The sequence below is a fragment of the Anolis carolinensis genome, chromosome 5 (genome assembly GCF_035594765.1).
Source record: "Anolis carolinensis isolate JA03-04 chromosome 5, rAnoCar3.1.pri, whole genome shotgun sequence".
NCBI lineage: Eukaryota > Metazoa > Chordata > Lepidosauria > Squamata > Dactyloidae > Anolis > Anolis carolinensis.
The window spans coordinates 90,576,384-90,599,890 of record NC_085845.1 but is presented as its reverse complement, the minus strand read 5'-3'; the positions used below and the strand labels follow the sequence as shown (position 1 = coordinate 90,599,890).

At 40.3% G+C, this 23,507-nt stretch overlaps 2 protein-coding genes across 3 annotated transcripts in view; both read right to left on the bottom strand.

Moving 5' to 3' along the window:
* Positions 1 to 22,065, bottom strand: part of LOC134299314 (uncharacterized) — a 42,160-nt gene extending 20,095 nt beyond the window's left edge. For both annotated transcript variants that reach the window (XR_010006497.1, XM_062981780.1), the window contains exon 1: positions 19,457 to 22,065. Coding sequence is in view for 1 of the 2 variants with exons in the window: in XM_062981780.1 (XP_062837850.1) it covers positions 19,457 to 20,451 (995 nt within the window). In the remaining variant the exon portion in view is untranslated. The remainder of the gene's footprint in view (positions 1 to 19,456) is intronic.
* The window catches only part of lmntd1 (lamin tail domain containing 1), a 186,500-nt gene that overhangs the window by 141,739 nt on the left and 21,254 nt on the right, over positions 1 to 23,507 (bottom strand). The window lies entirely within an intron of this gene.

Here is a 23,507-nt window from a genome sequence, read left to right as displayed (position 1 = left end):
ACTTCACTAAGATTTCTATTTTAATGTTATAAATCTTTATTCAAATTGATTTTAAAACCTCATACAGTAGAGTCTCACTTATCCAACATTCGATTATCCAATGTTCTGGATTATCCAACACTGTCTGCCTTTTAGTATTTATTTATTTCGTGTCAAAAGCATTGCATAACAAATACATTTTAAAATGATGAAAAAAATAGTAGTCAATGCCTTTTAGTAGTCAATGTTTTTGTAGTCAATCTTTTCAATACATTGTGATGTTTTGGTGCTAAATTTGTAAATACAGTAATTACTACATAACATTGCTGTGTATTGAACTGCTTTTTCTGTCAAATTTGTTGTAAAACATGATGCTTTGGTCCTTAATTTGTAAAATCATAATGTAATTTGATGTTTAATAGGCTTTTCCTTAATCCCTCCTAATTATCCAACATATTCACTTATCCAAAGTTCTGCCGGCCCGTTTATGTTGGATAAGTAAGACTCCACTGTATTTGTAGGAAATGGTCAGGTGAAACAGCCTGCCAACAAAGTGTGGCAAGAACACATTACAAATAACAGTTTGTTAGAAAAAGTATCTTTCAAAGCTCTCTCTGTATAAGCACCCATTAAAAAGCAATTACAACACTCCCTGCGTGCATGCTAACCCTTCCAACCACACTTATGAAAGGGTTTTAAACCTCCATTGTTAGAGCTTCCGCTAGTGCATTGGGTTAAACCCTTGTGCCGGCAGGACTGCTGACTTGAAGGCTGGATTGCGGATCTGAAGGTTGCTGGTTAGAATCCAATCTGGGGAGAGCACGGATGAGCTCCCTCTATCAGCTCCAGCTCCATGTGGGGACATGAGTGAAGCCTCCCACAAGGATGGTAAAAACATCAAAACATTTGGGCATCCCCTGAGCAACGTCCTTGCAGACGGCCAATTCTCTCACACCAGAATTGATTTGTAGTTTCTCAAGTTGCTCCTGACACAAAAAAAAACCCTCAATTGCTTAATAAATATATAAAAAATAGTGTCCGTTGTTTCCTTCTGGTCTTCTTTGCATCTCTATTTTTGCCTTGAATTAACAAGCCTTTGCTTCTAGGAAAGTGCTATTTCATCAGTTTAACAGATGAATAAAAAGACACATCTCACCACTATTTAGAAAACATATTTTGTATCACAAGGATCTCTTACTTTTTGGTAGTGTGTTTTAACAAGTAGGTTCCAAATGCTTAGGATTTCATGACAGAATGTATGACATTATAGAGTTAGATCCTCCAGAATCAAAGCAGCAAAACAGGTCTTCAACAGGCGAAACAAGATAAATTTGGAAAACTTGCTTTCAGTATAAATCAAGCTCATACCAATAGGAAGTACAAAAAAACAGCAAGGAGTTAGATAACATCAGTATTAAAGCGATAATGGTGCAGAATAGATAGAACCCGTGAGCTCAGAAAGGAAGAAAGAATATAGCAATTTGCATTTAATTACGAAAGACTCATTAATCTAGAGCTGCTGTTTTGTAGTTTATCACATGCCTTTCTCTGCATTCACCTTCATTTCACTGCATGCATCAGAGACAACTGCATCAGCATTCTTTCTATTTGTGGGAAATGGTGGCATTGACTTAATTCGAAGCCACGTGCACAACCGAGCACTGCTTGCTGTGACTAAGGGTTGCCTGGAGAAAATACATTGTGCTTATCCTTCTGGATTATTGGATTGTGTCCTCCATGCATGGAAACAATATTTGCTGAGTAACTGCAATGCACTCCCAGCACTGTAGCTATTTGCATATAGAGGATTCAAATGTGGATCATTCAAAATCCCTGTTCTATGGTGCTAGGAATTATCTAGATTGCTTTATCAACACTCCAAAAGAAATTTATCCCAGCATGCCAAGGCTAACCTTAGTAAAAAAGACTCTAGGGTTATATAAGTACAAATCATTTGGAATATATTCTTTGGACACAATCTACTATTCGCATTTATTATCATCCCATTTTTCTACACTGCTTTCAGATTTTGTAACAAGCATGATGACACTACAGCCACAGTGGCAAAACTTTATTACATTGCCAAAACTTTGTCTTTTCTCGTCCTAAAAAAAATTGCACATTATGGTTTGTTAAGTCTCTGTCCACCAATTTAACAAAGTTTCAGCCACAAAAAAAAGTTTCTGAAGTAGAACAATGACTTTCAAAGTAAAGACAACCCAATGAAACAGGAAATAACACTTCCAAACCAGGAACAGATTTTTGTTTTATAAAAACTTTGAAAATTCGCCAGAAATCTGAGAATGAGTCGAACATTCTTAGATTTGGTGAGCTAACAGTGGTAAATATGTTCTACTATTGTAGCAAATTTCATTAGGATAGATAAAAAAATGAGGGAGAGAGAGGTCCCTCATGTTTCCTCATTGACAATAATGTTTTCCTTCATGCACATGCGCATCCGCCATTAACGAGGTATATACGAAGATTCCGAATTTTTGGAAAGTTTCACATTTTTTTCTTCAAAATTCAGAAATGACTTTAGAAACGAATCACCAGCACCCCTACTTTCGAAGCGAGTATTGAACCATTTTTTCATGGATCGCACATGCCTATTATATACTGCTTAAATTTGCTTGGAACATGCCCAGTATCACAAGGAGTAATGCAATGGGAATACTTTAGCATCTGTTTCTGCTTGAGGCAGTTCTAAAAAAAAAATCTAGCAGTATTAATTTTTGGACATCTACCTGTTTTCCAGTTTTTAAGAGCAAAGGTTTTTTTTTCAAATCCTTTTAAAAAATCTCCTATAGTTCTATAATTTTTAACCACATTTCAGTTTCAACAATTTGTCTGACATTTAGAAATGTTTTTTGAAGATTATCCAACATTTCTTTGGCTGTGTTATATTGCAATCGCAGAGACTAATTATTTTCCAAGGAACTATAGATTATATCCTGTGCTACACGAGTCTTCCTCTCCAAGCAACAGTGTTTTTTTCCCTCTCTGTTGTTTTCAAGACACTTGGAAACATTTTGGGCTTTTAATGTAATTTGAATCCTGTTTCACCATTGCAGATAATTATGGAATAGTTAGTCTCATAATACTGACTTTATCACATAGGGTAGGTAAATCAGTATTGTAGTGGACCGCCATGAAAGGTGCATATTACATAATACTGTGTGGATCCCGCTATGAGTTTGCCTTCACCACAGTACGACTTTCCTGTTCCTGTTATTGACAGTTAAAACTCATTAATAGTTTCTAATCCTTCAGTGTTGCTACTATATATTATAAAGCATTGGATCCCTTTTGCATCTTTACCAGAATGACATCAGTGACAAGATTCTCCTCCTCTCCTCTTCCCACTATTTCAAAGATGATGGCTTTGCATTTATTTTATATATATCTTTGCCATATTTTTAATGCTAAAATTGTGCAATTACACAAATTTAAAAAATATTTTTTTAAAAATAAAAGAACTGCAAGGTATAGGAAGCAGTGTAGCAAGACAAGGGGTTGCAAGGGTGTGCAGAATTCCCAATGGGGGACAATGGGCTGGTGAATTGGTAGAACTATGCTACTGAAGAGAACTACGATATTAACTGTTGTGGAATAGAAAGTTGGTGTGTTAAAATTCTAAGTTGCACTTGTATTATCACTATAATGCTTTTGCTTGATTAGGAATTAAGAAAACAAATGAATAGCCCAATAGCCCAAAAAGGATAGAGGAAAATCTGCAGTGATTGTAATTAATCTGAGTCCCTTTTTGGGAGATGGAACAGAGTATAAATAAAGTGTTATTATTATATTATTATTATAAGTTTCAGGTGGATGAAAGAAAATGAAAATAACTATCAAAATTACAAACCAAATAAAAATAATGTGTGAGCAATGTGTTTAACTAGTTATACCTGTACTGAAATAACTTGCTGGGAATACAAGAGATAGGAGAGTTATCAGATTAATTAAAATCAGAGTAATCAATTGGCAAGGTTGAAGATAACCAAACACCTTTCTCACACAAAGGGTCTAGCAGAGGCAAAAATAAGCATAGTCTATTTTTGTAAGACATCTAAAATCAACTTTGCTCAAACATCAATTTAGAATAACTAGTTGCATGGTTCAAATTTGAAAAAAGAGAGAGAAATGTCAGCAACTTAGACTGATGCCAAAAGACAGAGTTAAAAAAACCTTAATAAACAGGAATCATCATATATAAAATACCTCAATTCATATTACAGTAGAGTCTCACTTATCCAACGTAAACGGGCCGGCAGAACGTTGGATAAGCGAATATGTTGGATAATTAGGAGAGATTAAGGAAAAGCCTATTAAACATCAAATTAGGTTATGATTTTACAGATTAAGCACCCAAACATCATGTTATACAACAAATTTGATAGAAAAAGTAGTTCAATATGCAGTAATGTTATGTTGTAATTACTGTATTTACGAATTTAGCACCAAAATATCATGATATATTGAAAACATTGACTACAAAAATGCGTTGGATAATCCAGAACGTTGGATAAGCAAGTATTGGATAAGTGAGACTCTACTGTATATATCAATATGCCAACTAACAATTAGTCATGAAAAGTGTACTAATTCTAAGAAAGTCATGGCTGATCTGATGGTACATAATAATGAAGCATTGTGAAGTGCTCTGAACCACATTCTTTCTTTGTTCTTTCTCCCTCATCCTCGTACTTGCATGACTGAAATAAGTTGCTGAACAGGTAAAACCATCAAATCCTAAACTAAACAAACGATGAGAAGGAAAACAGCTACTGCAGCTCAAATATTGGCCTGAGATGCATTTTAAGATTTAAATCCTAATATATGTAATAGCAAAATCATTCGTTGAATTCAGTGAGAACTATTTCTGAATAAACATGGTCAAGCTGCATGACAGAAAGTTGGAAGAAATATTATAGACAGAATGGTCTGAGAATGTCAATTATCAGTAAGGATCAAAAAAATGTTTTATGCATCACTACCTACAGATTGCCTCATTGGATTACTCTTAAAATGCAACCTTTTACTCTCAGGGATTGAAAGATGATTTGAAAATACTTGAAAAATTGTAAACAAAAAAACCCCTTTTTTTTTGAGGTCAGAAACTAAGATGAGGAGAATCCTGGAGTGTTCATAATCTTTTCCATTTGTAACTTATTCTGAGATTCTTTTTAAAAATCTTTTAAAAAGTTTTACCAAGAAAATGTCATATTTCATGGAGAAACAGCATTTTCAGTGCTGAAAAGAATATTTCTGTACAGAAATATTATCTGTCCAGAAAATGACCTCTCCTGCACAGAAAATGCTGTTTTCTGCACAAAGAAGCCACGTGACAGAATAATTCCATATATATATATATATATATATATATATATATATATATATATATCCAAAATATTTCATTTCTCGACAGCATTTCTATCAGCATGGATAAAATTACTAAAATTACTTCTTACTTCCTTCAGAAATTAAATTAGTGAAAAGTTACATCCCTTCAAACTCATTAAAACATTACTTGTAACTCACTACTTACAAGCTTGGATATGAACTCATATAATTATTCTTCAATTGTCTAGGACTGTGTGATGTATTTTCGGATGATGCGTGCAGATCCCAGTAGGGTGGCCTTTTGCAGTTGACAGATCGTAATTTTGTCAATGTCTATTGTTTCCAAATGCCGGCTGAGATCTTTTGGCACGGCACCCAGTGTGCCGATCACCACTGGGGCCACCTGCACTGGTTTCTGCCAGAGTCTTTGAAGTTCAATCTTGCGGTCCTGACAGCAGCTGAGTTTTTCCTGTTGTTTTTCATCAATGCGGCTGTCACCTGGGATGGCAACATCAATGATCCAAACCTTTTTCTTTTCCACAACTGTGATGTCTGGTGTGTTGTGTTCCAGAACTTTGTCAGTCTGGATTCAGAAGTCCCACAGTATCTTTGCATGCTCATTTTCCAATACTTTTGCAGGTTTGTGATCCCACCAGTTCTTTGCTGCTGGCAGGTGGTACTAGAGGCATACGTTCCAATGAATCATTTGGGCCACATAGTTGTGCCTCTGTTTGTAGTCTGTCTGTGCGATTTTCTTACAGCAGCCGAGGATATGATCAATGGTTTCGTCGGTTTCCTTGAAGAGTCTGCATTTTGGGTCATCAGCTGATTTTTTTTATCTTGGCCTTAATTGCATTTGTTCTGATGGCTTGCTCCTGAACTGCAAGGATTATTATTATTATTATTATTATTATTATTATTATTATTATTATTATTATTATGAAGAGGAGGGCAGCCAGGGGATCTGATGCCACAGATACCTTCCAGAGAATGTACAATTTATAGGAGAAGCAGGGACACAATTGAGAATAGATTTAGTGTCACTGAATCCCATGGCATCACAGGCTTGATTTCATCCAGTGCAGTAACTCATGATGTTATCTCCATGGACCTCCTCTTGTACCAGACCACATCACAATATTGTAGCTAAAATACCGGATAAAAGAAGTGACTATAAAAAACCTCATAGCAATGCAAAGAACAGTATGTGATTGTAGCACGTGTAGATGAAATCCCATGATTTCAAGCATTGTTGTAACTGAGTGACATTAAAAGTTTCAAAAAGTAAATATATATTTAGTTTTAGCCTTGTAGATATATTGATACAGTACATGAAACCTGAGCTTATGAAAAATGTTTTTGTGGTTACAACTAACTAGGGGGTATTTGAAAATAAAAATAATAATTTTCTCCTGAAACATGTCACAAATATTTTGTGGACAATCATTTTGGAGGCACCCCATCTGATTGTATCATTCAGTGTGTTTTGTGGTGATGCCACTTTCTGGATCCCTCCTGCCAAGAGAAGGACATTCCCTAACCTGGGTGCCACAGTAAAGATGTTTAATTTCCACATGCTGCCTCAGAGTACTGTTTCACACCGGTGGAACATACAGGAGGAACCTCAGTCCGACCTCAAGCAAGCATTTGTGGCAAGAGGTATTTCTTTGGATATCCAGATGCAGCCACTTTAGGCTTTTAAGAAATGTATTTGTCCATTTTGCGACTTCTTAGAAATAAGATATGTGGGGTGCTATGGAAACCACTATTAAGTACATTGGATTCTGAGTACAAAAATAGATTTCCGTTTCCCTGGTTTAGAAAAATTATCTTCAAACACTGAATATTATGCAGACTGGTTTGAGCAATGATACTACACCACAACTGGATCTTATAATATACCTGTATTTTTTAGCCCTCTTGTTATTTTGTTTACTTAACATTCAAAGATACGTGTCCCCTTTTAAAAAGCTATAACATTATTTCAAACCCTGCTGGGTGAACGAAGAATACCAGCTTGGCATTAGTAGAGGTGATAATAGAATTCTCCAGGCAGCCAAACATATTGAATGTGTGGGATTGATTTTTCTTGACAAAAGAGCAATAGAAACCATTCTCTGATTACACTACTGCCCATAGGTCTGTTTGAAAATCTCTTAATTAAAAATAAATTAATCTGTACTTGAAACAGTTTGATCTTATTATTTCTACCTGGGGCAAAGAGAAGTTGACTGTGATCAAGGGCTCTTCTACACTGACTTTTAAAGTAAGCCTGATCCAACATTCGAGACACAAGACTGGCAACTTCATGACACAATCAATTTTCAGTGTCCTAGGATGCTTTGGATTCAGTCAAGCCATGGAGCCCCATGCCACCCATCAGATGATGCAGGCTCAGTTCTGGTGTGGCTCCATGACTCAAACAAGGTGCAAGTGTCCTACAACGCTGTGCTGGCATTAGGAACAACAAGACTAGCGCAGGGGGAAGTTGCACGACAACACTTCCTCATGTTTGATGGGGAAGCACCACTGCTGCTTGGTTGGGGTGCCAGGATTGTCCCACTGCCCTGCTGATTCACCATTTTGTTGTTGTTGTTTACTTGTTCAGTTGCTTCCGACTCTTTGTGACCTCATGGACCAGTCCACGCCAGAGCTCCCTGTTGGCCATCACCGCACCCACTTCCTTCAAGGTCAAGCCAGTCACTTCAAGGACTAGTGCCACTTCCTAAGACTATGTATTTAGTTCCTCAGGCCTGACATGATGTTGATTCCTCTAAATAAAGTATTATTATATTATTATTACTCCTAATCATGGCTGGCTTCATTCACTCAGTTATTTCTGACTCTTTGTGACCTCATGGACCAGTCCATGCCAGAACTCCCTGTCGGCTGTCACCGCCCCCAGTTCCTTCAAGGTCAAGCCAATCACTTCAAGGATACCGTCCGTCCATCTTGCCCTTGGTCGGCCTTTCTTCCTTTTTCCTTCCATTTTCCTCAGCATCATGATCTTCTCCAAGCTTTCCTGTCTTCTCATGATGTGGCCAAAATACTTCAACTTTGCCTCTAATATCCTTCCCTCCAGGGAGCAGCCGGGCATTATTTCCTGGAGGATGGACTGGTTGGATCTTCTCGCGGTCCAAGGCACTCTCAGGATTTTCCTCCAGCACCAAAGTTCAAAAGCATCTATCTTCCTTCACTCAGCCTTCCTTATGGTTCAGCTCTCGCATCTGTAGGTTACTATGGGGAATACTTTTGCTTTAACTATGCGGACCTTCGTTGCCAGTGTGATGTCTCTGCTCTTCACTATTTTATCGAGGTTGGCCATTGCTTTCCTCCCAGGAAATAAATGTCTTCTGATTTCCTTGCTGCAGTCAGCATCTGCAGTGATCTTCATGCCTAGAAATATAAAGTCTGTCACTGCATCCACGTTTTCTCTCTCTATTTGCCAGTTATCAATCAGTCTGGTTGCCATAATCTTGGTTTTCTTGATGTTTAACTGCAGCCTAGCTTTGGCACTTTTTTCACCATGGAGGCTGGCAAATCAGCACAGGGGACCCCATCAATGTGATATGGTGCTTGGGCCACTTTACAACCCAACACTCCAGAAGACAGGAGCAGAATTCAAAATGATCTTGACAGACTAGAGAGATGGGCCGAAACTAACAAAATGAAGTTCAACAGGGACAAATGCAAGATACTTCACTTTGGCAGAAAAAATGGAATGCAAAGATACAGAATGGCTTGACACCAGTATATGCGAAAAAGACCTTGGCGTCCTCGTGGACAACAAGTTAAACATGAGCCAACAATGTGATGCGGCAGCTAAAAAAGCCAACGGGATTCTGGCCTGCATAAATAGGGGTATAGCGTCTAGATCCAGGGAAGTCATGCTCCCCCTCTATTCTGCCTTGGTCAGACCACACCTGGAATATTGTGTCCAATTTTGGGCACTGCAGTTGAAGGGAGATGTTGACAAGCTGGAAAGCGTCCAGAGGAGGGCAACTAAAATGATTAAGGGTCTGGAGAACAAGCCCTATGAGGAGCGGCTTAAAGAGCTGGGCATGTTTAGCCTGCAGAAGAGAAGGCTAAGAGGAGACATGATAGCCATGTACAAATATGTGAAGGCAAGTCATAGGGAGGAGGGAGCAAGCTTGTTTTCTGCTGCCCTGCAGACTAGGACACGGAACAATGGCTTCAAACTACAGGAAAGGAGATTCCACCTGAACATCAGGAAGAACTTCCTCACTGTGAGGGCTGTTCGGCAGTGGAACTCTCTCCCCCAGACTGTGGTGGAGGCTCCTTCTTTGGAGGCTTTTAAGCAGAGGCTGGATGGCCATCTGTCGCGGGTGCTTTGAATGTGATTTCCTGCTTCTTGGCAGGGGGTTGGACTGGATGGCCCATGAGGTCTCTTCCAACTCTACTATTCTATGATTCTATGATTCAATGATCCAACAGGAACTCTTGAGCCATCTCTTCCTCCTCTCAGCCTGTTTTGAGAGTCATGGGATCAGTGAGAAGGCTCGTGGCCCCTCGAGTGTATGGTTGGTGTCCATGACACTGCTGTACATAGCCACAACACAGGAGTAAGGGGTGGAAGGGACCCTGTGTCCTAGCCTCCTGAGCCTAGGGAGCACCAGATCCTTGTCAAGATAGCAGTTCATGGTTTCACTTGGGACCAGCCCAGTGGTCTTGACTGCTCCAACCTCAGGGGACAACCTAAGGTTTCCCCCCAAGTTAGTTTAACCCTCCAAGTTAATTCGAATCAACCCTGTGTGGTGTTTAGATGCCACAGGGCTGATTGCCTCACACAGTGACCTAAGTGGTCAGTGTAGATGTGTCCTAAGAAGTTCTATTCATTTCAATGAGTCCGCTTTAAGTGGGACAAACACAGGCGTTAGTCTCTAATCTGATGCACTTAACATGCTAAGTCTTTGAGGATGGGTAGGATAATAATATAAATACAATAAAAATGAATGGATAAAATTATGGTTTTTTCACAAACATTCTAAATTTCATAAATTAAAATACATGGGAAATGTGTGAATAAACGGAAAGGTCCCAGATTCAAATCCCGGGAGCGGAATGAGCTGTTAGCCCCAGCTCCTGCCAACCTAGCAGTTCGAAAACATGCAAATGTGAGTAGATCAATAGGTACCGCTCCGGCGGGAAGGTAACAACGCTCCATGCAGTCATGCCGGCCACATGACTTGGAGGTGTCTACGGACAACCCTGGCTCTTCGGCTTAGAAATGGAGATGAGCACCAACCCCCAGAGTGGGTCACAACTGGACTTAACATCATAAGCCAAGCGACCTGTGAATTTCAGAAAGGTGCGTCTCCACAAAATGAGAGTATGGCCAGGGGTATAATTGAATGAAAATGTTATTGATGAGGATAAACACACAAAAGTTAAGAATTTTTAGCAAATAGTTTTTTGGGATAATAGCAAATTTAGGAAAGCTCGGGGAAAAAGGAGTGGATCCCCAATCAGTGGTTGACATTCAATTAGAGTTATACATCTGTATGGTATATCACCATTATGTAATGGCAGTATTTTCTTGACCGTGGTAGAAGTAGATTTGTGCATGTTCCTCTATGTCTTGAATGTTATATTTGTGAGAAATCTGCAATGCATTACATTATGCACTGTGAATTGTGCATTGCACAATAGCACCTAGTCTTTGGCAAGTGTTGCCCAATGTTGCTATTCTGTAGCATCGCTCTGCAAGCAGATATTTATGCTATGCTGAGGAGATGTTGGATTGCAGCCAAGGTGTGTATGTTTTGGTTTTGCTTGTCACAAGAAGTAATTATAGGCTGGAGCAAAGTATTGGCAGGGAGGAAACAAACTGGATTCCAAAGCTCTGAGCAGCTACGGCAGCTTTACATCCACCATATTTCTTTTGCTGTTGCCCAGACCTTTCTGGGAGAGGCAAGACTCAGCCCCTCCTTTTCTCCCTGGCTGGATCTACACTGCCATATAATTCAGATTATAAAACAATCTAGATTATCTGATTTGAACTGGATTATATGACTCTACACTGCCATATAATCCAGTTATACAGAGGCTAAATGGCCATCTGTCGGTGGTGCTTTGAATGTGATTTTTCTGCTTCTTGATGGAAAATGGCAAATAACTCAAACGAGTGCCAGGGAGAGCCTAAGGATCTGTGAAATAGCAGGAGGCTACAGCAAGATATGCCTACACATAAGCATAATGCATATTTGTAGTATCCACCACCTTAACATTTTTAAACCATGGTTAGTTGAACCCATGGATGCAGAACTGAACAATTGGAGGTCCAACTGTATATCGAATTGTAACAAACTTGGAGCTGGTGTGCAGGTTGTGGTTGCAATTTGGTAACAGCTTCTGGCTCTAAAACAAATAAATGTCTATGATTAGTAAAAAGGGAACGATAGCAAATTAGGAATAAGTGGGGCAGGCTGACAAGCAAAGAATTCACAGGACTAGTGGCAATTGTGACTGATTTGGGACTTGCCAAGATCACAAGCCAACAAGAAGCTAGAAGATGCTGGAAGAGGCATAGTGTCCAAAACTTCCAAGATGCCCTGTTCTTCACACATGTACCCCAAATGCAGGAGAAAGAAATCTAGGGCTGGAAGCCATCATAATTTATTTTCCTGTTATGGAAAATCTATAAGAGCAAGTGGGCATAAATTTAAATTAACAATTTAAAGCAGCTTTTCTCAACCTGGGGGTCGGGGCCCCTGGGAGGTCACGAGAGGGCTTTAGAGGGATATCTGAAGAACATCAGAAAACACATATTTCTGATCATCTTAGGTAACCCCTTTGGCAAAAAAAGGCTGAAGATCTCTCTGTCTGGCCCAATTCTATCATTGGTGGTGTTCAAGGGGCTCTTTGATTGTAGGTAAACTGTAAATCCCAGCAACTACAACTCCCAAATTCTATTTTCCACAAACTCCACCAGTGTTCACCTTTCAACATATTGGGTATTCAGGCCAGGTCTGGTCCAGATCCATCATTGTTTGAGTCCACAGTGCTTTCTGGATGTAGGTGAACTAGAACTCCTAAACTCAAGGTCAATGCCCACCAAATCCTTCCAGTATTTTCTGTTGCCATGAGAGTTCTGTGTGCCAGGTAAAGATAAAGGTTTCACTTGAGGTTAAGTCTAGTCATGTCCGATTCTGGGGGTTGGTGCTCATCTCCATGTCTAAGCCAAAGAGCCGGCGTTGTCTGTAGACTCCTCCAAGGTCATGTGGCCAGCATGACTGCATGGAACGTTGTTACCTTCCCACTGGAACAGTATCTATTGATCTCCTCACATTTGCATGTTTTCGAACTGCTGATTGGCAGAAGCTGGTGCTAAAAGCAGGAGCTCACCCCCTCCCCAGATTCGAACCTCTGACCTTTTGGTCAGCAAGTTCAGCAGCTCAGCAGTTTAACCTGCTGCACCACTGGGGGCTCCAGTCTGTGTGTCAAATTTGGTTCAATTCCATTGTTGGTGGATTTCAGAATGCTCTTTGATTATAGGTGAACTATAAATCCCAGAAACTACAACTCCCAAATGACAAACTCAATCACCCCCAACCCCCACCAGTATTCAAATTTGGGTGTATTGGGGGCAGATTTGGTCCTGTGAATGAAAATACATACCGCATATCAGATATTTACATTATGATTCATAACAGTAGCAAAAGTACAGTTATGAAGTCACAACAAAAATAATTTTATGGTTGGGGTCACCATAACATGGGGAACTGTATTAAGGGGCTGCGGCATTAGGAAAGTTGAGAACCACTGATTTAAAGAAAAACAGTAATCTCTACCTTCTGCGATGGGTTGGAAGACACCCTCACAACCATTGGAAAGTGGAGGGAGAATGTTTTTTTTAAAAAAAAAATCAGTGGAGTTAAAGTCTAAAAACAAGAAATAGAGAAGGGGAGAGCTATGTCACATGGGCTGTATTATCACAACCATCATAAACAAGTTGCAATATACTTTCACACACCCTCTTCACTAGTGCTATCTTGTTTACTGTTTTTGTTTTGTATACTTGTTTACTATTTTTCTCACTACTGTTGTTCCACACAACACCGCTGACTCAGTCTTCCTTTCCACATATTGCCCAATCCAATGCATCCTTATCTTATTTTTTCTTTGTCGTAATTGCATAAGCACACAAAAAGGAGGGGAGAATCACACCTACTGGATTACATGGCCACCTAAAATATCACAACTGCACCAAGTCATGCCATTGAACACAGGTTCGGTTGTGCTATGACAGCATTATTCGGTTGTGCTATGGCAGCATTATTTGAGTTACTTATGCATTTTCCCATGAATGTGAAAAGCTGTTGTGAGCTAAGTTCCTCTAGTACTTGCAGTTGAGGTTGAGCAGCTCATGTGATAAAGCTAGAGAGAGAGAGATTCCATCTAAACATTGGAACGAACTTCTAAACTTTCTATGAAGGCTTTTAAACAGTTGCTGGGTGGTTAAGCTTGAGATGTCTTCCAATTCTATTAGTCTATTATTCTGCCCAGGCGGCACAAAACAGCAGGGCATAAGAAAAGGCAGCTTCTCCATATCGGTTCCAACTTCTCCTTCCCTGCTACTATTGTTCTGCCTGGGAATTGTTTTGTCCACAGCAGTATTAATGCAGATTTATAGAAAATGTGAAATATGGACCATTAAATTGATTTAACCCTCGAAGAGAGTCCTCCATTACTAAGCTCGGTGACTGCTCATAATATTTTTTCTTTATGAAGCCCTATTGTGAAGGAGTTTAAAACATGTTTTTCAGAACGTTTTTGCGAGGCTCAGTGCGCTTTTATTTTATACCCTGTATATTTCTGATTCTGCTTCCTAAATTATAGATAGCTCCATAAATAGTGAGCTAGCAGGTGGGTACTTCTCCCCGTCATTTAATTAATGTTTTATGTCATGGTGTTGTTTGCAATGAAACCACTTGCAAAGATGGATGAAAAAGGCCAGACAATGCCTTTTTATTATGAAACAAACCATTTCTATATTATTAAATCAAGTCTGATGGAGATAAAGCAAGTTGAAAAGGGAGTAGGCAAAACAAAGGTGCCATTTAGCTTCTTTTCAAATATATATAAAAAAGAAACATGGTATTTTCCTTAATGAAAAAATTAATGATGTAGGGGGTCTATGTGATATTAGCTATTTGTGGAATATCCAGTAATATTGCTAATTGTGTATATTCATATGGATAACATGTTATTCAGGCCAATAGATAACTAGGGGCACTCCCCTCCTTGACAGAATGAAAAGTACTCTTCTTTTGGACTGAGCTATGTCAAAGGCGAGACAGGTGCATGATTTATAGTTTTCTCCTTCCAATCACGCCCTCCCTAAATATGCTGATTGTCTCAGAAGCAAGAAAGGAAAATATTTATGTATTTATTTATTTGCTGTATTTATGTACCACCTTTCTCACACCTAGGGAGACTCAAAGCAGTTTCCAACATACGCATGGCAAAATTCAATGCAGAACATACATGTGAAAAACCAGAACAAAGACTCAAACAATAACATCTATATATATAAATCTAATGTGACGTTTTATTATGGAGGTACTTTAGGAATGATCTGAGCTTCCTGCCAGGGTTTTATCAGCCAATGAAAAAATGAATTCACAAGCTGTTGTGATGGTATAGAGGGCAAGAAAGTGTTTGATTGTATTTGGACTTTTCAAGTTTTCCATAGCTGCTATTTGGCTTCATATGGACTGTGAAGTCAGCATATTACCACTACACTTCTTTTGCTCTTCCTAGCTCCTGTAAGAACCTCGCTCATGTAGCTGATCCCAGAATAAACCGTATTTTGGAAAAGATACTAAGGTGATACTTGAAAACTACAACATCAAACCTTCACACATATAAAATATAACCTGCTCCTTCTATAGCAAACAATGGCAAAGATTATATCTGTACCAGAACATGTATTTTTTATACACAAAGAAAAACATGCTGAGATTTTTGAAACAACAGAAGGAGGGAATTTACAGTGGTAATCCTGCAATATAAGCAAGTCTAGGAAAAACAAGTTGTTAAGAATTTTTAATTCTCTGCTACCATCTGTTTAGAACATGGGTTTGACTAAAGTGCATTAGGAACATGAAATTCTCAAATCCAGCTACTCTGTCTCTTCCTGAATATTTTAGAGGCTGATGTTGCTGAACCATACTGCAAAATTCATAACTGCATGCTTTCAACTACTTGCATTCAGAATTTCACTGAGTGTCAATTATTGATTTGCAATTTATGTATAATCCAATAATCGCACAAACTCTGAAAATATAAGTAATTGTTCCAGTGTTAATAATGCATGCATACTTTTTTTCCTTTGAGGAAAACTGAATGTCAGAATGAACATTATCTCTAAGACATTTTTGTTCACCTCACTGTATTGTCCCGGCTAGCTTTGATATATATTTATCAAATGTATAGGTGTATTATTTATACACACCTTTTCATGCAGTGCCTCCAATAGTATACAATTAATAGTTTGCTTAGCACATTCTACTAAATCTGTTTCCTGATCTAGATTTCTTTTGACATTTTTTGATTTTGCACTTTTGTTGTATGTATGAATTTCCATTTTGAAAGGAACTAAGTACAGATTGAATATGCTTTATCCAAAATACTTAAGACCAGAAATGTTTCATATTTTGGATATATTTTTTTAAAAAAATGAATGTTGTATGTACATATTGAGATGTCTTGGAGATGGGGCCCAAATCTACACATGAAATTCATTTAGGTTTTATATATACTTTATACACATAGCCTGTAGATACATTTATCCAATATTTTAAATAATCTTTTACACGAAACAATGTACTGACCCATCAGAAAGCAATGTTGTCACTATTTCAACCAATAATTGAATATTTTGGAATTCTGGAGAAGAGATGCTCAACCTATGTAGACACATTGGGTGGAATTTCTTGTAGAACTTAATGGTTTGTTGTGCAATGAAAGTACAGTTAGTATACAATCCTATACACAGTTCCTTGAAATAAATCCCATTGAAATAAATTAGATTTACTCCACTTTCCTCCGTATGTATTAAAGAAATGAGTAAAAGGTATAGGAGTGCACTGTAGGTCATGAAAATCAGAACAAACTATAAATGTGAAAATTTCCTTCATTTTTCGTTGTCATTTCTTTAAATAGTTTAACTCCCCTACTATAACCCATATAAATAGAGGAATTATTTCTGGAGATGGAGAGCAAAGACACCCCACAATCCCAATTCAGGTCATTTGCATATCTTATTGTGAGCCAGTCATTCCATATTACAAAAAAAAATCTTTTTAATATTGTGGGGAGTTTTGAAATTCTGAAAAAAGGCAATTTAATCTATAACTTGTATATACTCATCCCTCAAACGGCTTTGACCACTGCTCCCAAATTCAGAGTTGCAGAGGCAAAGGTGATTCAGATAAGTCCACCTGAAAGCAGGATTCATTAACATGTTAAATTACAAACTTTTCATCATCTTTCCTTAGGCTGGATCTACACTGCCCTATATCCCAGGATCTGATCCCAGATTATCTGTTTATCCCAGATTATGTGGCAATGTAGATTTATATAATACAGTTCAAAGTAGATAATTTGGAATCCGATCCTGGGCTATAGGGCAGTGTAGATTGAGAAAGAATGGATGGAAATTTGCACGAGAAGTAAAATCTAAATTACATGCAGGACTTCTGCCTTTGATACTAATGTTAATATTTTCCCCAAGTCATATAAGCAATAGACTAGTATAATACTAACATGTGTGTGTATATGCCTTCAAGTCGCCTGTTGACTTATGGTGACCCTATGGATTTCATAGAGTTTTCTTAGGCAAGATATACTCAGAGGTGGTTTTCCTATTTCCATAGCCTAGAGCATCTGGTATCCATTGGTGGTCCTTCAGTCAAGTACTAACCAGGGCCGACCCTGGTTAGCTTCCAAGAGCAGACAGGATCTGTCATGCCAAGTGAAAGGAGAAAACAAAATAAAATATTAAATGAATAAATGACAATATTTTGTAGGAAGGCTTACTTGCCAAAATGTAGATTTTAAGATACAGTGTTCCCTCACTACTTTGCAGTTCACTTTTCACAGACTCGCTGTTTCACTTTTTTAAATAAACACTAAAATAATATTATAAATCGTAAAATAATATTTTACCCATTCAACTTGTTTTTACCCTATTTGTATGCAGAACACATCATGTGATGTGCGGGGCTTGACGATTACAAGGCTGGAGTTAAAATTGCTGGAAGAAACATTGACAACCTTAGGTATGCAGACCATAGAATCATAGAATCATAGAATAGTAGAGTTGGAAGAGACCACATGGGCCATCCAGTCCAACCCCCTGCTAAGAAGCAGGAAATCTCATTCAAAGCACCCCCGACAAATGGCCATCCAGCCTCTGCTTAAAAGCCTCCAAAGAAGGAGCCTCCACCACGGCCCCGGGGAGAGAGTTCCACTGTCGAACAGCTCTCACAGTGAGGAAGTTCTTCCTGATGTTCAGGTGGAATCTCCTTTCCTGTAGTTTGAAGCCATTGTTCCGTGTCCTAGTCTGCAGGGCAGCGGAAAACAAGCTTGCTCCCTCCTCCCTATGACTTCACGTATTTGTACATGGCTATCATGTCTCCTCTCAGCCTTCTCTTCTGCAGGCTAAACATGCCCAGCTCTTTAAGCCGCTCCTCATAGGGCTTGTTCTCCAGACCCTTAATCATTTTAGTCGCCCTCCTCTGGACACTTTCCAGCTTGTCAACATCTCCCTTCAACTGTGGTGCCCAAAATTGGACACAGTATTCCAGGTGTGGTCTGACCAAGGCAGAATAGAGGGGGAGCATAACTTCCCTGGATCTAGACGCTATACCCCTATTGATGCAGGCCAGAATCCCATTGGCTTTTTTAGCAGCCGCATCACATTGTTGGCTCATGTTTAACTTGTTGTCCACAAGGACTCCAAGGTCTTTTTCGCACACACTGCTGTCAAGCCAGGCGTCCCCCATTCTGTATCTTTGATTTCCATTTTTTCTGCCGAAGTGAAGTATCTTGCATTTGTCCCTGTTGAACTTCATTTTGTTAGTTTCGGCCCATCTCTCTAGTCTGTCAAGATCGTTTTGAATTCTGCTCCTGTCTTCTGGAGTGTTAGCTATCCCTCCCAGTTTTGTGTCGTCTGCAAACTTGATGATCGTGCCTTCTAACCCTTCGTCTAAGTCGTTAATAAAGATGTTGAACAGAACCGGGCCCAGGACGGAGCCCTGCGGCACTCCACTTGTCACTTCTTTCCATGATGAAGACGACGCATTGGTGAGCACCCTTTGGGTTCGTTCGCTTAGCCAGTTACAGATCCACCTAACCGTAGTTTTGTCTAGCCCACATTTTACTAGTTTGTTTGCCAGAAGGTCGTGGGGGACTTTGTCGAAGGCCTTACTGAAATCCAGGTACGCTACATCCACAGCATTCCCTGTATCGACCCAACTCGTAACTCTATCGAAAAAAGAGATCAGATTAGTCTGGCATGACTTGTTTTTGGTAAATCCGTGTTGACTATTAGCAATGACCGCATTTGTTTCTAAGTGTTCGCAGACCACTTCCTTAATGATCTTTTCCAGAATTTTGCCTGGTATTGATGTGAGGCTGACCGGACGGTAATTGATTGGGTCGTTCTTTTTTCCCTTCTTGAAGATAGGGACCACATTCGCCCTCCTCCAATCTGCTGGGACTTCTCCCGTTCTCCAAGAACTCTCGAGATAATTGCCAGTGGTTCTGAAATAACTTCCGCTAGTTCCTTCAGTACTCTTGGATGCAGCTGGTCTGGCCCTGGGGACTTGAATTCGTTTAGAGTGGCCAGGTGTTCCTGGACAACTTGTTTCCCTATTTGGGGTTGGATTTCCCCCAATCCTTCGTCCATTCCATGTTGCTGAGGTTGAAGATGGCTTTCTTTTTGTGAGAAGACTGAGGCAAAGAAGGCATTAAGTAGTTCTGCCTTTTCCCTGTCCCCTGTCGCCATCACCCCATCTTCTCCTTGCAATGGCCCTATCGCCTCCTTTTTCTACCAACGTAAGCAAAAAAGCCTTTTTTGTTGTTTTTTATGTCCCTGGCAAACCTGAGCTCATTTTGCGCTTTAGCCTTGCGAACCTTTTCCCTACAGGTGTTGGCTATACGTTTGAATTCTTCTTTGGTGATTTCTCCCCTTTTCCACTTCTTGTGCATGTCACTTTTGAGCTTTAGCTCAGTTAGAAGTTCTTTGGACATCCATTCTGGCTTCTTTGCACTTGTCTTATTTTTCTTCTTTGTTGGCACTGTTTGCATTTGCGCCTTGAGTATTTCACTTTTGAAAAACTCCCATCCATCCTTAACTCCCTTGTTTTTTAATATCGGCGTCCATGGAATGCCGCTCAGTAATTCCTTCATTTTTTGGAAGTCAGCTCTCTTAAAGTCCAGAAAGCGTGTTTGACTTGTCTTAGTTTCAACATTCCTTTGTATTGCAAACTGCAGGATCACATGGTCACTTGCCCCTAAGGATCCAACCACTTCAACTGTATTGATCAGGTCTTCCACATTTGTTAAGATTAGATCAAGAGTTGCTGATCCCCTTGTTACCTCTTCTACCTTCTGGACCATAAAATTATCTGCAAGGCAAGTGAGGAATTTGTTGGACTTTGTACTCTTGGCTGAGTTTGTTTTCCAGCAGATATCAGGATAATTGAAATCGCCCATGACTACTATATCTCTTCTTTGTGCCTGTTTGGTCAGCTGTTGACAGAAGGCTTCATCAAGTCCTTCATCCTGACTCGGAGGTCTGTAGTAGACACCCACGACAAGATCTTTTTGAGTCCTGGTTCCCTTGATTCTTATCCAGATGCTTTCAAGCTGGTTTCCTGGATTACAGTCTTGCATTTCTTCTGCAACGTAACTGTTTTTGACATATAAAGCTACTCCCCCTCCTCTCCCCTTTGTTCTATTTCTGTGAAAGAGGTTATAGCCCTCAATGGTTAAATTCCAGTGATGGGAGTAATCCCACCAGGTTTCAGTGATGCCTATGACATCGTATGTGTGGTGCTGTGCTAGGAGTTGGAGTTCGTCTTGCTTATTTCCCATGCTCTGAGCATTAGTGTAAAGACATGTAAGCCCCTGTGACCTCCCCTTAAACTGTTTATTTGGGATTATTGTGCTCTCTGTACTTGGTCCTTGCTGTGTTTGTGCAGCCCTCCGTTTAGCCTTTTGGCGGTTCCCTGTGGTCGTGGGTAATATAGTGTTCGCCAGGCTGTTGCTCCCCTCCCCCAGTGGATCTAGTTTAAAGTGCGCCTGATGAGGTTTGTGAGTCTGTGTGCAAAAAGATGTTTTCCTACTTGTGTGAGATGCACCCCATCACTTGCCAGTAGTTCATCCTCTTGGAAGAGTAGACCATGGTCAAGGAAGCCAAAATGCTCCTCTTGACACCATTTTCTGAGCCAGTTATTGACCTGTACTATTTTTCCGGCCCTTGTAGAGCCGTGTCCTACAACGGGGAGGAGGGATGAAAAGATCACATGTACATTATACAGTTTTAGCTTTGTTCCCAGAGCTCGAAAATCATTTGTGATCTTTTGAAAAGTATGCCTAGCGGTGTCATTGGTACCTACATGAATCAACATAAGGTGGGGAGGGTGATGGGGCTTTAGGAGCCTGCTGAGCCTCTGAGTGATATGGTGTATTTTTGCCCCCGGGAGGCAGCATGTTTCTCGAGCCATCCCATCCGGTCTGGAAATGATGGCTTCCGTTCCTCTAAGGAGGGAGTCACCTACTACCAAGACCTGTTTCCTTTGAGGATTGACAGGGTCCCTTTTGTGCAAGACAGTGTGTATGTCCCCTGAAGAGTGTTCCTGTTGAAGTGAATCATGCTGGTGTAAAGTGTTGTCCTCCTCCTCAACATCCCCAGTGCATTCATCAATGACAATCCATTGAGATACATCCGAGAGCCCATTACTCTCCCAAGGATGTTCCTGTTGCTCCTGGTCTATGATTGGGGATGGAGCATTTGCATGATTACATAAGTGTGACTGTGGTGATGCACTGTCCCCGTCAGGGCTATCCCCTGCGCATTGATCCAGGGTGGTCCACTTAGTGGTATCTAAGAAACTGTGGTCCTCCACAAGATGTGTTTCCTGATTGTATGTTAATGATGTAAGAATTTCAAATCTGTTGTGTAAATGCAGCTGAGCAGAGGAGTTCTGCGGAGGCTGCCTGGTCCTGCGTCTCCTTCTATGGGTGACCTCCTTCCAAGCCTGAGGGTTGTCTACCTTTGAGTTGATCTCCCCATAAGGTTCCTGATCATGGTCTTGGTGGTGTTGGTGTGATGCAGGCTGCAGATCTACAGCAGCGTGTTGTGCAGTGTCCAAGAAGAGCTCGAGTGCCTGAATGTCCTTAAGGGTCTTAATACGGTGCTCGAGCTGTTGGATCCTCTGCTCCATCAGAGTCATCTGTTTGCATTTGGAGCAGTTGTAGTTGTCTAGTTTTTGTGTGAAAAAGCGGAACATGCCACAGCTGGTGCATGTGATGGGAATGTTTTGCTTTTGTTGCATCTCTTGGTGAGCGTGGTGGCCAAGTGGGATCTTTGTACAGTTAAGTAATATGCACGCACTTTATGTGCAGACTGCAACAAACCACCTCTTTGTGTATTTGTTTATGTTGCTTTGTTTCCTGTATGTAATGCAAAGGATAGTTAGTAAAGGTGCCTTTTTCACTGGCAAATAAAGCTTTCCCAGAAACTCTGGCAAATAAAGCTTTCCCAGAAACTCAATTAACAGGGGACAATGCCTGCTGTCAATCAACTTAAGTACCTGGCTCTCTTTCAACACAACAGTCACACAACAGTTAGACTTTGACCACAGAAGCCAAGCCCACACTCAGTTTAAAATCTTAGCCAAATCTTAGCCAAATCCTACCTGAAGCCAGGGAGCAAAAATGTCCTCCTGCTGCCTCTGCTTCTGCGAGAATCAACTGCCCTTCTGGGATCAGGCTCTGGCAGAAACTCACACTGGCAAATAAAGCTTTCCCAGAAACACAATTAACAGGGGACAATGCCTGCTGTCAATCAACTTAAGTACCTGGCTCTCTTTCAACACAACAGTCACACAACAGTTAAGACTTTGACCACAGGAGCCAAGCCCACACTCAGTTTAAAATCTTAGCCAAATCTTAGCCAAATCCTACCTGAAGCCAGGGAGCAAAAATGTCCTCCTGCTGCCTCTGCTTCTGCGAGAATCAACTGCCCTTCTGGGATCAGGACTGATACCACTCTGATGGCCAAAAGTGAGGAAGAGCTGAGGAGCCTTATCACCAAGGTGAAAGAAGAAAGTGCAAAAGCTGGGTTGCAGTTAAACGTCAAGAAAACCAAGATCATGGCAACTACACCTATTGATAACTGGCAAATAGAAGGAGAAAACATGGAGGCAGTGACAGACTTTATATTTCTAGGCACGAAGATCACTGCAGATGCAGATTGCAGCCAGGAAATCAGAAGACGTTTACTTCTTGGGAGGAGAGCAGTGGCCAACCTTGACAAAATAGTGAAGAGCAGAGACATCACACTGGCAACTAAGGTCCGCATAGTCAAAGCAATGGTATTCCCCATAGTAACCTATGGATGCGAGAGCTGGACCATAAGGAATGCTGAGCGAAGGAAGATAGATGCCTTTGAACTTTGATGCTGGAGGAAAATCCTGAGAGTGCCTTGGACCCAAGAAGATCCAACAAGTCCATCCTCCAGGAAATAATGCCCGGCTGCTCACTGGCGGGAAGGATATTAGAGGCAAAGTTGAAGTATTTTGGCCATATCATGAGAAGACAGGAAAGCTTGGAAAAGATCACAATGCTGGGGGAAATGGAAGGAAAAAGGAAGAGAGGCCGACCAAGGGCAAGATGAATGGACAGTATCCTTGAAGTGACTGGCTTGACCTTGAAAGAACTAGGGGCAGCAACGGCCGACAGGGAGCTTTGGCATGGACATGAGGTCACGAAGAGTCGGAAATGACTATGCGACTGAGCAGCAGAGCAAAATAATATTATAAATCCCTCTTTCTAGTTCCTTCCTAAGTAAGGAAGGAAGGAAGGAAGGAAGGAAGGAAGGAAGGAAGGAAGGAAGGTGGGAATGAGAAACGGAAGGGAGAGAAAAG